Source organism: Podarcis tiliguerta, assembly GCF_965153285.1.
Source record: "Podarcis tiliguerta genome assembly, chromosome: 9".
NCBI classification, from domain to species: Eukaryota; Metazoa; Chordata; class Lepidosauria; order Squamata; family Lacertidae; genus Podarcis; species Podarcis tiliguerta.
This window is the reverse complement of record NC_139542.1, coordinates 36,762,945-36,775,284: the sequence shown is the minus strand read 5'-3', so window position 1 is coordinate 36,775,284 and position 12,340 is coordinate 36,762,945. Positions and strand designations below refer to the sequence as shown.

General features: G+C 41.6%; 1 protein-coding gene across 4 annotated transcripts in view; it reads left to right on the top strand.

Moving 5' to 3' along the window:
- Positions 1-583: 583 nt before the first annotated feature.
- Positions 584-12,340, top strand: part of TTC29 (tetratricopeptide repeat domain 29) — a 106,989-nt gene continuing 95,232 nt past the window's right edge. Inside the window, exons 1-3 of one of the 4 annotated variants that reach the window (XM_083457423.1) lie at positions 584-669; positions 7,793-7,834; positions 11,040-11,134. In XM_083457423.1, coding sequence (XP_083313549.1) covers positions 11,046-11,134 — 89 coding nt within the window. In that variant the 5' untranslated portion in view covers positions 584-669; positions 7,793-7,834; positions 11,040-11,045. Of the gene's footprint in view, positions 670-3,790; positions 3,922-4,849; positions 5,095-7,792; positions 7,835-11,039; positions 11,135-12,340 lie in introns of those variants that run through there. The other 3 variants (XM_083457425.1, XM_083457422.1, XM_083457424.1) reach the window with 3 other exon arrangements.

Sequence of the window (12,340 nt, the reverse complement as noted above, 5' to 3'; positions counted from 1 at the left end):
TACATGCAACTCCCAATCTCTGCCAAGCAGTAAGAAGATTCCAGGGGGTTCTGGGGACTGACCCAGAGTTGTGTTTCCTTCTGGAGAATTAGGCACAGCAGAGACTGCCGTGTTTTTATGAAATACGGTTTAATTACACATATTTACAACCTGCGGCTAGATGGAGAGAGTTCCCAGCATTCACATCACAATAGAGTCCTTTGTCGCCCTGCTAAGAGCAGCCAGCTCAAATCCACAAGCAGATATTCAGCCATGCTGCCTGCGCCCTGTGGTGATGGCTTCTTCTTCTTCAGTCCCGCATAACTGTCCACCCATTTCCTGCTTCTTCCCAGCACCAGTTGCAGAAACAACTCCTCCTCTTCCACTTTTAGCTTCACCCATTGTCACCCAGGCAACCTCCGTTTTCCAAATGTGGTTGCTTTGCAAAGCAACCACGTTTTTTTTTCAAGGCCCACTGTAACCCTGGCAACCCTTGTTTTCCCCAGACTCAATAATCTTCCTTTGATGTGTTCATGACTGGTCATCAGCACCTTTGTACTCCTTAACAGCTTCCCCCCAGGCAATGCCCTGGTCTGGAAAAGAAGCTTAGTCCACAGGAATCTATAGGGAGGCAGGGCACCCAGAAATCCAGGGGAATTCGGATACCCACAAATCCATAACAATACTAATGTGAGTTCATATGTGTATGCAGATGTGGAGTCTAAGACAGTAACTAGCATGTGAAATGTATTCCTCCAATTTCCATATATCTTTTGACCACTTTATTCCCCAAAATCTATCTGCATAGGATGAATTCTATTCTGATAAACTGCTTCAAGCAAGTATTCTCTTCTTTACTGGCAGAACAATATACTCCCTCTGCTGAATATATTATCCCTTCCCACACCTTAAAACCCTGCATTACAAAGGAATTGTCTTTCAAAATAAAAGATATTATTTATCATATATTTTAAAAAATGTAACTGCTTCATCAAAAGATGAATATAAAGTTTAAAAACCTTAAAGACATATTAAGAACATAAAAAGGAATGGAGGAAGCAGTTCTAACTAAATATCACACATCTTTTTTGGATCATTATAAATGTACAGAACTAGGCAAATTTCAATTTGCTCAGTGAATTGTCTACACAAATCCAATCCTCGAGCCAAATAAAGAGCATTGGCAATGGAATTACTCCTGTGGCTTTTGCATATAATGTTATTGATTTATCCATCTAATAATACCTACCACTATCATCCTAATCTGCAGATCAATTTCTCTTTCCATGGAACCACCCATCTTTAAAACCCCATTATTGTATGTTGTATGGTGGTTAGGTAAAGATATGCATTATTGTAGATTTTAAAAAATCTTTCTGGAATTAAGGATTCATAGTACTGGAACTGTGAATTTAAAACTTAGTACCATTACTGTAAAATTATGTAGTTTCACAAATTTTAGTTCAACATGTAAGTTCATGGGTCACTATTTTTGTAAAGGTTATATTTACTCTCTATGTATCCACTATTAGCGAACCCTAGAATATTAATATTTCTTTTGCTCATTGTCTAAAGACATACTTTATATGAATTAAATCTGCAGGATAAAAGAGTTTTCTTCAGTTTTGAATTCCAGACCTTCAAATGGCATGAAAAGAAGCTGCTTGAGAAAACAATTTAACATACCTAGTACTTCTATTCAGATTCCTCTAAGTAACCATAAACAAGCTCTGAGCACTTTCTCACTGCCAACAGCACAATCCTAACCATGACTACTCAGAACTATGTCCCAGTGAGGAACGCGGGTGGCACTGTAGTCTAAACCACTGAGCCTCTTGGGCTTGCCAGTCGGAAGGTCAGCAGTTTGAATCTGTGCAACGGTGGTGAGCTCCCGTTGCTCTGTCCCAGCTTCTGCCAACCTAGCAGTCTGAAAGCACACCAGTGCAAGTAGAAAAATAGGTACTGCTGTGGTAGGAAGGTAAATGGCATTTCCCTGCACTCTGGCTTCCGTCACTGCATTCCGTTATGCCAGAAGCTGTTTAGTCATGTTGGCCACATGACCCAGAAAGCTGTCTGTGGGCAAACACAGGCTCCCTCAGCCTGAAAAGCGAGATGACCACCCCATAGTCACCTTTGACAGGACTTAAGTGTCCAGGGGTCCTTTATCTTTTTTACCTTATGTCTCAGTGAATGAAATTGGACTTACTCCTTGGTAGGGACCATTTGCCATCAAGTACTTGGTTTATGTTTATACATGGCACAGCTAACACCAAGCCTTAAATAAGTTTAGAGGAGCTTATGCTCTGGTAAATATGTTTTAGGACAACAGGGGATGGCCTTCCAGCTGTTGATGGACTCCAACTCCCATCAGACCCAGCTGGCACTGTCAATGGTTAGAGATGGAGACAGTTATAGTTCAACATCTTCAGGAGGACCACAGGTTACCCCATCCTTCCTTTCTATAGAAAGACTAAATGAAATAAAAGTTTTGGCTTTTTAGCCTCTAATGACAAGAAACATGATGCTAACCCATATTAATGAAAAGCAAGACTGGAGATTCCTTTAGTGATTTCTTTATAGAAAGTCTGTTTGATCTTCATTGGCACCCACTGTCTCCATCACGTTTTTCAAACAGAGTTAAACAAAAGAAGCACATGACACAGAGACAATTCTGACGATGGTTCTATAGAAACTATGTCTATCATTAGAAAGAAGAGACAGATTACTTTAGTAGGTAGGGTGTTGTTTATACAAATGTAAACGGGCTGTCTTGGTTATCAGTCAAAAGAAAACCAGCATGTTCAGTGGGGGGGGGGGGGAGTGTTTGATGGAAATCTCTATCTTCATAACTTTTAAGGAAATCATAGGAGATTAAACATTGTTATATAGAGGTTCGTAAAGTTAGTATGCTCCTAGGGCAGGCATCCCCAAACTCGGCCCTCCGGATGTTTTGGGACTACAACTCCCATCACCCCTAGCTAACAGGACCAGTGGTCAGGGATGATGGGAATCGTAGTCTCAAAAAATATCTGGAGGGCTGAGTTTGGGGATGCCTGTTCTAGGTATATGTAGCAGAGTGAGGTGAGACAGAAATGTCAGAGAGGGAAAAGATACCTTGAGGAAAGAGTTGGGACAAATGTTTGGTTCTTCAGTGGCCATTTAAGAGGCCACTGAGGAACCTAGAACCTTGGCATACACACAACTGTGCAAAACGGAGAAGGCTGCAGTCAATGCTGTTTTCCTTAACTTGCCCATGTGGGGACAGAACAACAGCTCTCCATATGTCAGTCAAAACACCAGCCTTTTGCAGCTACAAAACACATTCGGACCTCCGGAATGAATTAAGTACTTAACCTGAGGTACCACTGTACCTTCCAGCACCTGGGTTGGGATGCTGAAAAAAGTAACCCAACAGGATTTTTCACTCACACGCCCATAGCAGACTGGCAGCTATTTCGACTCCTGCGGCTACCTCCAGAATAGCAAAGGGCGAACTGTGAAATAATAATAATAATAATAATAATAATTATTATTATTATTATTATTATTATTTTATTTATACCCTGCCCATCTGGCTGGGTTTCCCCAGCCACTCTCCATGAAAAAGACTCCATGAATCGAAAATGGAGACGAAAGATGCACTTTCCCCCGATTATTTGTTTGTTTTGCAACGCAAGGAAATCTTTCAATTAAAGCCAGTTTTTTCAAATAAATGGATGGATGGATGGATGGATGGATGGATGAAAGAACAGCGAAGGGAGCCATTGCAAGACGTCAGCCGGCCACTATAGCAGGAAGCCGGATCCTTCCCCTTCCCCCAAGCCAGGCCGAGGGCGGGAGGGCGCGCCTGGAAGGCGGGGGCGGAACACTTTCCCTGGCACCACCCCGTTGCCATGGTGACGGCTAGGCGTCTTTCCCTGCCCGAGTCCGTAAGGCCTACAAGTAAGCGGTGCAGACGTGGGGGTTGACCCGGTCTTCACTTTCCCTTCCCGGGAGGGGGCGGGTTAAACGCTGTTATTCATGCTGGGAGGGCAGGCGCGGAGAGAGAGAGAGAGAGAGATGGAAAGAAGAAAAAAAGCAACAGGTTGAGCTGGTGGTGGAGAGAGCGCCATCTCCCCCCGCCTTTGTATAGCCTGGCTCTATCTGCAATTGCTGAGCCCTCCCTCTCGCATCCAGCGGAGGGCAGGAAGAGGGGCTGTCCTCTCTGCGTGTGCCCGGCTACTGGGGGCTTCTTTCACACGTGCATAGAATTGGGCTGAACGCGCCCGCGCAGAGAGGCGCCTCGCCCTTTCCCCACCTGTGTGGGGCTTTTTCTGTGGGGGGGGGGGGGAGTTGCGCGCTTTTTTGTCTGGATCCTGTAGTGTAGAGTCAGCCCACGTTTCTCCTTTCTCCTTCAGTTCCGGGTTGAGGCGAGTGGGGCGAAGTTGGAGGTGATAGGCAAAGTGGAATAGTGGGGAAGATAGCGAGGGGGGCGAGGAAAATCCGAGATCAATGGGGTCTTCTTTTTCTCTCCCCCCCCCCCCCAAATTGCAGGCTGTGTGTGCAGAGACTCTGCTGTGCCGTCCGGTATTCAGATAAATCGCTCCGGATCCCCGATCACGATTGGGGATCCTTGGGATTTGGGAACCGAGAAGCGCAAAGCTGGAGAGCAAAAGGTGCTTTCAGACGCTCCAGAGCTAAAACTGCTGGCGCGCGGAAGCGCAGCGGAGAATATATATATATATATATGTAATCGGGCACATTTTAGCTCTGGAAGAATCATTTTGCAGTTGTCAGTAATGCATCACTTTAATAGGTGTTGACCCTCTAAAATGTACAACACAGCAGCGCAAGATCTCGGACGCCCTGCGAGTAACCTTTGGTGGGGGGGGGGGGGGAGAGACGAAGAGGACGCAGTGGAAACGCAGTTTCTCTCGCTAACTGAACAGCAAGACCCTCGTCAGATTCGTGTAGCTGTCCAGTCTTTTTAAAAGCAAGCGAATGCAATATTTCAGAAGTCCCTCCAAGGCTGCATTTCTGTATTCATCATGCTGGTTAGAGGTGGAGTGGTTATATTGCTGCCACAGTAGTCTGAAGCGATTTGAAATGTGGTTCATTAAAAAGGATTTGCCTTAAGTAAGTCAATAGGCAGGGAAACTTCTAATTCAATATTTATTTAAGGGCCAAAATAAGCGTACAAGCCCACAGCCAACAGTTAAACTGACTTATGGCGACTGAAATCTATGTGCTTGAGCATGCCTAGCTCTGTGATGGATTTAGGCATAATTATAAGTTACTTCCATATTTTAAGTTAGGATATACAAATGTTACACAAAGAATGGGTGGGGATATATCTGATACCTTTGCGGGAGGACATAGATAGTATTTAAGGTTTTACTGAATAGTAGCAAAGGGAAATTATAAATGTCAATAAGAGATTTTAGGAACACAGTCTTGTCAACCCTTCGCCAATCACGAAAAAGCTTGTCTTGAACCTTTCCAAGTACAGTATAGGCAAGAGAAAGGATCCCAGGCAATCATCACAGAAAGCAAGAACTGTCCCTTTGAAACTGCTTCTTTTGGGTGGCATGCCCTGCACTTTAGCACTAATCCTTTCAAGAGCAATAGTGTAATATCTCTAGCTGATTAAGAACACTGTGAAATTGCTTTTGATGTAGGAATTCTTCTCTAATTAGGCTAGTTTGGACAATTCACCCCCAAACCTCTCAAAGAAGGGTTTTTTTAAAGTGGCTAGTCCTTTGTTAAAATGACATTCTGTTGCTTTTATGTAGTAACTTTACAGTTCTAGAAGGATTCTCCCTGCTTCAGAATGTTACATTATGGCAAGATATGTGTATGTAGCTTTTTTACACAATAACTTTAAGTAGATACAGTTTATTACTTGATGAGGTGTAGGTTTTCTGCATTTCATAGTGAACTCCTGGACTATTTTTCTTTCAAGATCATTGTATTAACATTTCCCTGCACGTATTTTTTGCTTGCTGTTGCACACGATCCCCGTCCCATCTATTATATAAGCCACTGCTTGTAGCTATTCTAGAACTGGATTGTGGTAGTGCAATTATAGCTCAAGCACCAGTTTCTGTGAGTTTGCTGCAGGTACATTTGAAAAGGCCTTCAGCAACAGACAGGGCCAAACTAGATGTTATGCTAACACATTTGCAATCCTACCCCCACATTTGCCAAGATAGCAGGGCTGGGAAAGGGTTGGCAGTGGGGTGGGGTGTTTATCTCCTCCTATACCCATTTATAATCCACTGCAAATACCCTCATAGACTTTTTCCTTCCCCGAATGGGGGGGCTAACTTTGTTGCAGAGCCTAGTGTGGGGGCAAAAAGCTGCCTGAAGGCATAGAAGAATGATTGGGTGATTAAATTAGGACTTTGGCTAATTAAACAATCTACGTCTTTTTAAATTGGGGGGGGTGTTTTTGTTTGTTGCTGTGCTCTGTATTTTTGTGTTTTTATATTATAAGATGCCTTGTAATCCTTGGATGAAGGACAGCATTGAAATTCAATCAATCAATCAATCAATCAATCAATAGCCATTCTGCCCTCCTAATCCCTGCAACTCTTCTGTTACAATTCAGATGGAAAATGTGCTTCTTTTGTAACGATTTGGGTGACAAAAGCAACACTCTGTGTATGTGGTAATGTGTATTGGCTATTCACAAGGAGGAAGTTTGCCAGCTTTTTTTGGATAAGATATGTTTCATTGTCTTGTAGGAGGGGATTTATTCAGACTGTGAATAGATAAGATGGTTATTTTTCAGGAATGTATAAATCAGGTGGTTATTTTTCAGAAATAATTTTAACATTCTGAACATTTGGTGGTTCTTTCCGGAATTTGCCACTCATTTTAAAATTAGCATAGTTTATGGAACTTGGGTGACTCAATCCAAATGCAGCAGAAACGATGGTCCAGGTTTGCAGCATACACCGAAAAAGCTTTAATAAATTTATTATGTCACCAGCCACTTAGAAAATGTGCATATGATTATGCTGCAAACGTTATTACACATCTATTCAGTAGTCAGTCCCATTGAAATCAGTGGGTTTACTCACATGTCACTGTGTACAGGATTAGAGTCTTACGGTATCTGTCTATCTACTTATCTGTCTGAACTAGTTCCCAAGAACTGTCACACTGTTCAAGTGACCAAGAAACAACCCAGATGCAATTTGATTCACAAATGCTAGGGGCAGAAGGAGTTTGAGTAGTTCAGCTCCTGGCCCTGTGGTGTCCTCCTTTACTTTTCCTTATTTGAATATTCAATTCCCATCCAATCCTGTGGGGTCAGATAAAGTGCTGCGCTTGGGTGTGCTGTAGTGAGGGCAAACCTGCTCTTAGCTCTCAATGACAGCAATTGTGGCAGGGAGTGTAGTCTATGCACAGAATATGCAAAGACACACTGCAGTCCCCTGGTAGCCTTGCAGTGTATACCGTATTTTTCGCTCTATAAGACGCACCAGACCACAAGACGCACCTAGTTTTTGGAGAAGGAAAACAAGAAAAAAAATATTCTGAATCTTAGAAGCCAGAACAACAAGAGGGATCATCGCGCAGCGAAAGCAACAATCCCTCTTGCTGTTCTGGCTTCTGTGATAGCTGCGCAGCCTTCATTCGTTCCATAAGACACGCACACATTTCCCCTTACTTCTTAGGAGGGAAAAAGTGAGTCTTATAGAGCAAAAAAATATGGTAATCCCCACCCCTGTGGTGCCTGCCATGAGTGACACTTTGCTAACGCTTAACAATTTATCAATTTCTTCGTCCCATATGTGTTTAAAGTGCATTTCTTTATTTTTTTTAGGTATCCTAAAAGAACAAGCACAGTACTGCCCATCATTAAGCTGTAAGAGTTTATTATCTTTGGTTTATTATTCATACAGTTTGAATAATCTCTGTTCTAATATCTGAGATGTTCATCGCACTCAAGTAGCAGCTCTTGGCATGGGCGTAGCCAGGGGGCCAAGGAGGGGGCAGCTACCCCCTCCCCATCAATAAAAAAATTTTAAAAATACATGGTTAACTGAGGTTCTCTCCCCCCTCCCCAACAAACATCCTGGCTGCGCCCATGGCTCTTGGTTATGTGGCAAACTGCTCATATGCAGTCGCTTATTAGGTAGATGGGGAAGTGTTCACAAGTCACGGCAAACTTCTAGTTTTGACATTCGCAGTGCCATGAGTAAAAAAACATGGTGAGCTGATAGGCACAAATGTTTCAGTATATGTTGCCATATGGAGTGAATTAAAGTGAACACCATGTGGTAACTACCCCATAGCCTTGCTTCTGATGTCATTGATGAAAATACTCTGCTTTCAGTTTTATTATGATTTCAAAAAAGGTATTCTGGCCACGAATCACTGATACACCTAAAGATGGCATTGTGTACTTGTTGGTCATAGTATTCACAGACTCACTAATGTGTAGAAGTAAATTGCTGTTATTTTTATTTTGCAGTAAAATGGTTTTGAGTGGTATTCTGGGTAATACTTCCTCATATTACAACTTTGCATATTTTATATGTTTTATTTTTTTCTTTAACAAAATGTATATACCTTTTGATTATAGTAAAATCTCTAAGTGGTTTACAAGAAATATTAAAATTATCAGTAAAAATTAACAGTAAAACAGATGAAAACCTGTCAACATCTATTATTCAGTTTGTTTTGTAAGCTGCCTTTGTAAGCCTGAATGGCAGCATATAAATCTCTTAAATAAGTAAATGAGATTTTATTTGGCTTCATTAAGCACTGTTCGACTTTTCAGTGACAATGTACTGTCACTCTTCTTCACCTGCTGCTGGCCTGTCAATCTGCATTTTAAGCTGAACCTGAATACATCCCCTAAGAAGTTTTTTATTTACTTTGTTTGCACATTCTCATGGCAATTATCCTGTCAAATGGAGTTTTCCCTAAGAGAAAGACCTGATTTATATACATTATTCTGTGTCTTGATTAGTAATGGGCAAGCTTTCTTTCACGTACTTTGGAATGGGCTCAATTCAGATCAGCCCATTTAAGTTTTAGGTCTAATCACACACTTGGTGATATAACTAGGAACACAATGAGGCTTGGAGGCCTCTGTGTACCCAGTCTCATAGTGATTGCCATTCCCTGCTGCCTCTTTCACTTTTTCCAAATCTTTCTGGGTCGTAGCATGCAATCAGAGGTGGTTTTAGGGCAGTGCTACTGGTTCCGCCACACTGGGCACCAAACCTGGAGAGCAACAGGGCATCGCAACTAAGATGTAGTGAATTGAGCAGAATGGAAGGCGAGAGGTGGGGGAGCGAATTTTAGCTTCACACAGGTCACCACTGAAATTTGAAATACCAAAGTCCATTCCTGATGCAGTTGTTGCTTCTGCTGCCTTGATTAAATCCTGGAACACTCCACCAATCACATCACGTTTGCCAGAATCTCTGGGATTATAGTGGAACCTGCAATTTTCCAGGAATCTTGAGACACACAGTGCTGTTACATGGCCTAACAAAGTCCCTTTTAATCACTGACCCCAAATAGGTTTCAGCAAAACAAGGGAATTGAGTGGCTTTGGTTGTGGGAAGGGCTGGTGCTGGGGCAAAATTGGGTTAATTATGAACTGAACCCAGTCTCTAGATATGTTTGACCTTCATTTGTAATTCAAAAGGTCCAAATGGAAGAAGTTTGCATTCAAAAGACTCTGCAGTTCTGAACTGGGGATTATCATTAGTTTTGATCTAACAACAGTAGAGGTTCATTAGTGCTCTGTTACTTATTTTTACTTTTTAACTACTATCAGCTATTCCGTACTTGTAAAGCAAACTAAATTTCCTTGGAATAACATATCTCTAACAATTGGAGAACCTTCTCTCCATTTTTACAATGCTGTGTTTCTGGCTCCATTAAAAGTTTGTGCCTTGAGGCCTGCCAGCAGGGCTTACAATATCTACATTAAACCAAATTTAAGAGTAAGGGTGCTCCTGCTGCTAACATTCTCAGATCATAGACTTGCAAAATGAAGGAACTGGCAGCTGTAACTTTAATGGTGGGAAGTGTAAGCCGAGTACGTGGGGAAAAGAACACAGTGCTCTATGTGACAAAAAAAGTCCTATTAGCATTTATGAACTTCAAAATGACAAGCTAGACTGCTCTGTCTAATGGCTTTTTGTTGTTGTTCTGCTTAAAAGAAATAAAGCTTGTGCTCATATAAGACTAATTGTGGTATTAAGTTACTATCATTATGTTGTCATTATAACATGTTAGTGTTCCATAAGCAATGTTCTTATAGCTACTGAAATGTAAGGCTGTTAAAATAAGTATGGTACTTGTTGGGTCATTATTTAAAATTGGGGTTTCATTCTAATATACAGGAGTAGGAAATTTGTTGCAAATGTTCAGTTAAACAGTGAAACTGAATGTTACAGTTAAATGCTGGGAAATGCTAACTTGAGATACTTGTAGGCAACTTGTACTATCACTGTTACAAAAATAGCTATGTTTTTGTTTTCCCTGTTCAACATGAGGTCTAGTAGTATGATCACAATATTCTATGTATTAATTCCCCACCTGCTCCATTATAAAACATAGATTTGTCTCATGCCTACATGATGATAAGAGAGCAGTTCTATTGCAAGCACTGTTTCTGGGCCAGTGAATATAACCAAATCTAATATTTCAGTCTACAAATACTTAGAATGTTCTTGAAATCTCTGTTTTTATTTAAAAATAAAATAACTTCTCTGTGATTTCATTGTTACTTTTATGCGCTCCCAATATTCTTGCAAGTTTTGCATCCCTAGTTAAAATATGGTTTTGGGATAACATCTCTTCATTGCTGCTCTTACTCCAAGTTGACTTCAAATTGGTGTGTGCTATGAGGGGTCTGTGTTTATTATGATGGGTGTCTAATGAGTCAATTTCCCAGTGACTGAAAGCTCTGCTGATATCTCAGTCCTGCGGAACCTTCGAACGACTACTATAGTTTACCCTGAACAACACACCTGTAATGAATGTCTAAGAAAAGTGAAAACTATGTGACATGAATTTCTGACAATATTCTGTATTCATTTATTTAGTTCAAGATGAATATATTCCTTCCTGTGCCAGTGCGAACCCCCAAAGCGCATCCAAGTAAGGAAGAGATGAGATGCCCATCACCAGAACTTGCAAGGTGTGTGTTTCTTGTATTTGTTTGTTTATTATTTCTCAGTTGAGTGTACCGCTCTTTAAAGCTAAAGTACTAAAGGAGCACATTGAGGTACAGGTCAGCTATGAGAAAGAGTCAGACCTGTGCACTAATTGATTTTCAGAGGGACTGTATGCAGTCAATTAATGTGTAATTAGAGTGTTTTAAAACTTTACGTCTCCCTCCCCTTTCTGCTGATGACCAAGTCACAATAAAAGTCGAACTGTGTGCTTGGTGATAGAAGTACAAAACAGTGGAGCTGAAATTAAGATGGAGAGGCATTTTTAATATTTATGGATTCTCAATAGTAGCTGTTTTTGTAAGTAAATGGGCAGGTGGTCTAGGTATAAAAAATAGCCTGTTGGGGGGGGATAGGTGAGGGCACAGGGGCCTGGAGGAGAGAGGAAATCACCCAAACCAGTCTTCCTCTGCTTTAGGCTGACAGATGCCATCCATCAGCGGAGGGGACAGCATTGGATACCAGCCACAGTCTCTAAAGTTTCTTACCAATTCACTATATTTCCCCCCTCAGGAAGCTACATTTGAATTTTTTTTCTGAATTGAAAGCATTATTTGGCTTAGTTCCCTGAGTTTGAAGTAATGAATGCATCTCAGTTGTGCTCAAATGTTACATCTTATCAAAATGTTACTAGGATTTTGTGAACTGCCATCAGTTGGCTTTATCTGAAGCAGTTCATGACTGGGTTATGCCCTGACATTTTCACATGGGTTAGATAGAACTCTGCGCTAATATTTCAAAACATTTGTGATTAAACCTGATTTTCAAAAAATAACAGAGAAATCCTCCTCAAAAGGAAATTCCGTTGAATTTAGTGAGGATTACTCCCTGGTAACCTCCTGCCAACCTAGCAGTTCGAAAGCATGTCAAAGTGCAAGTAGATAAATAGGTACCGCTCTGGTGGGAAGGTAAACGGCTTTTCCGTACGCTGCTCTGGTTCGCCAGAAGCGGCTTAGTCATGCTGGCCACATGACCTGGAAGTTGTACGCCAGCTCCCTCGGCCAGTAAAGCGAGATGAGCGCCGCAACCCCAGAGTCGGCCACGACTGGACCTAATGGTCAGGGGTCCCTTTACCTTTACCTTACTCCCTGGTAAATAGGGATTAAGATTTCAGTCTAAATGTATCTTGCCCAACTCAAATAATGCTCATTGTGGTCATTGCACTTGAGAGA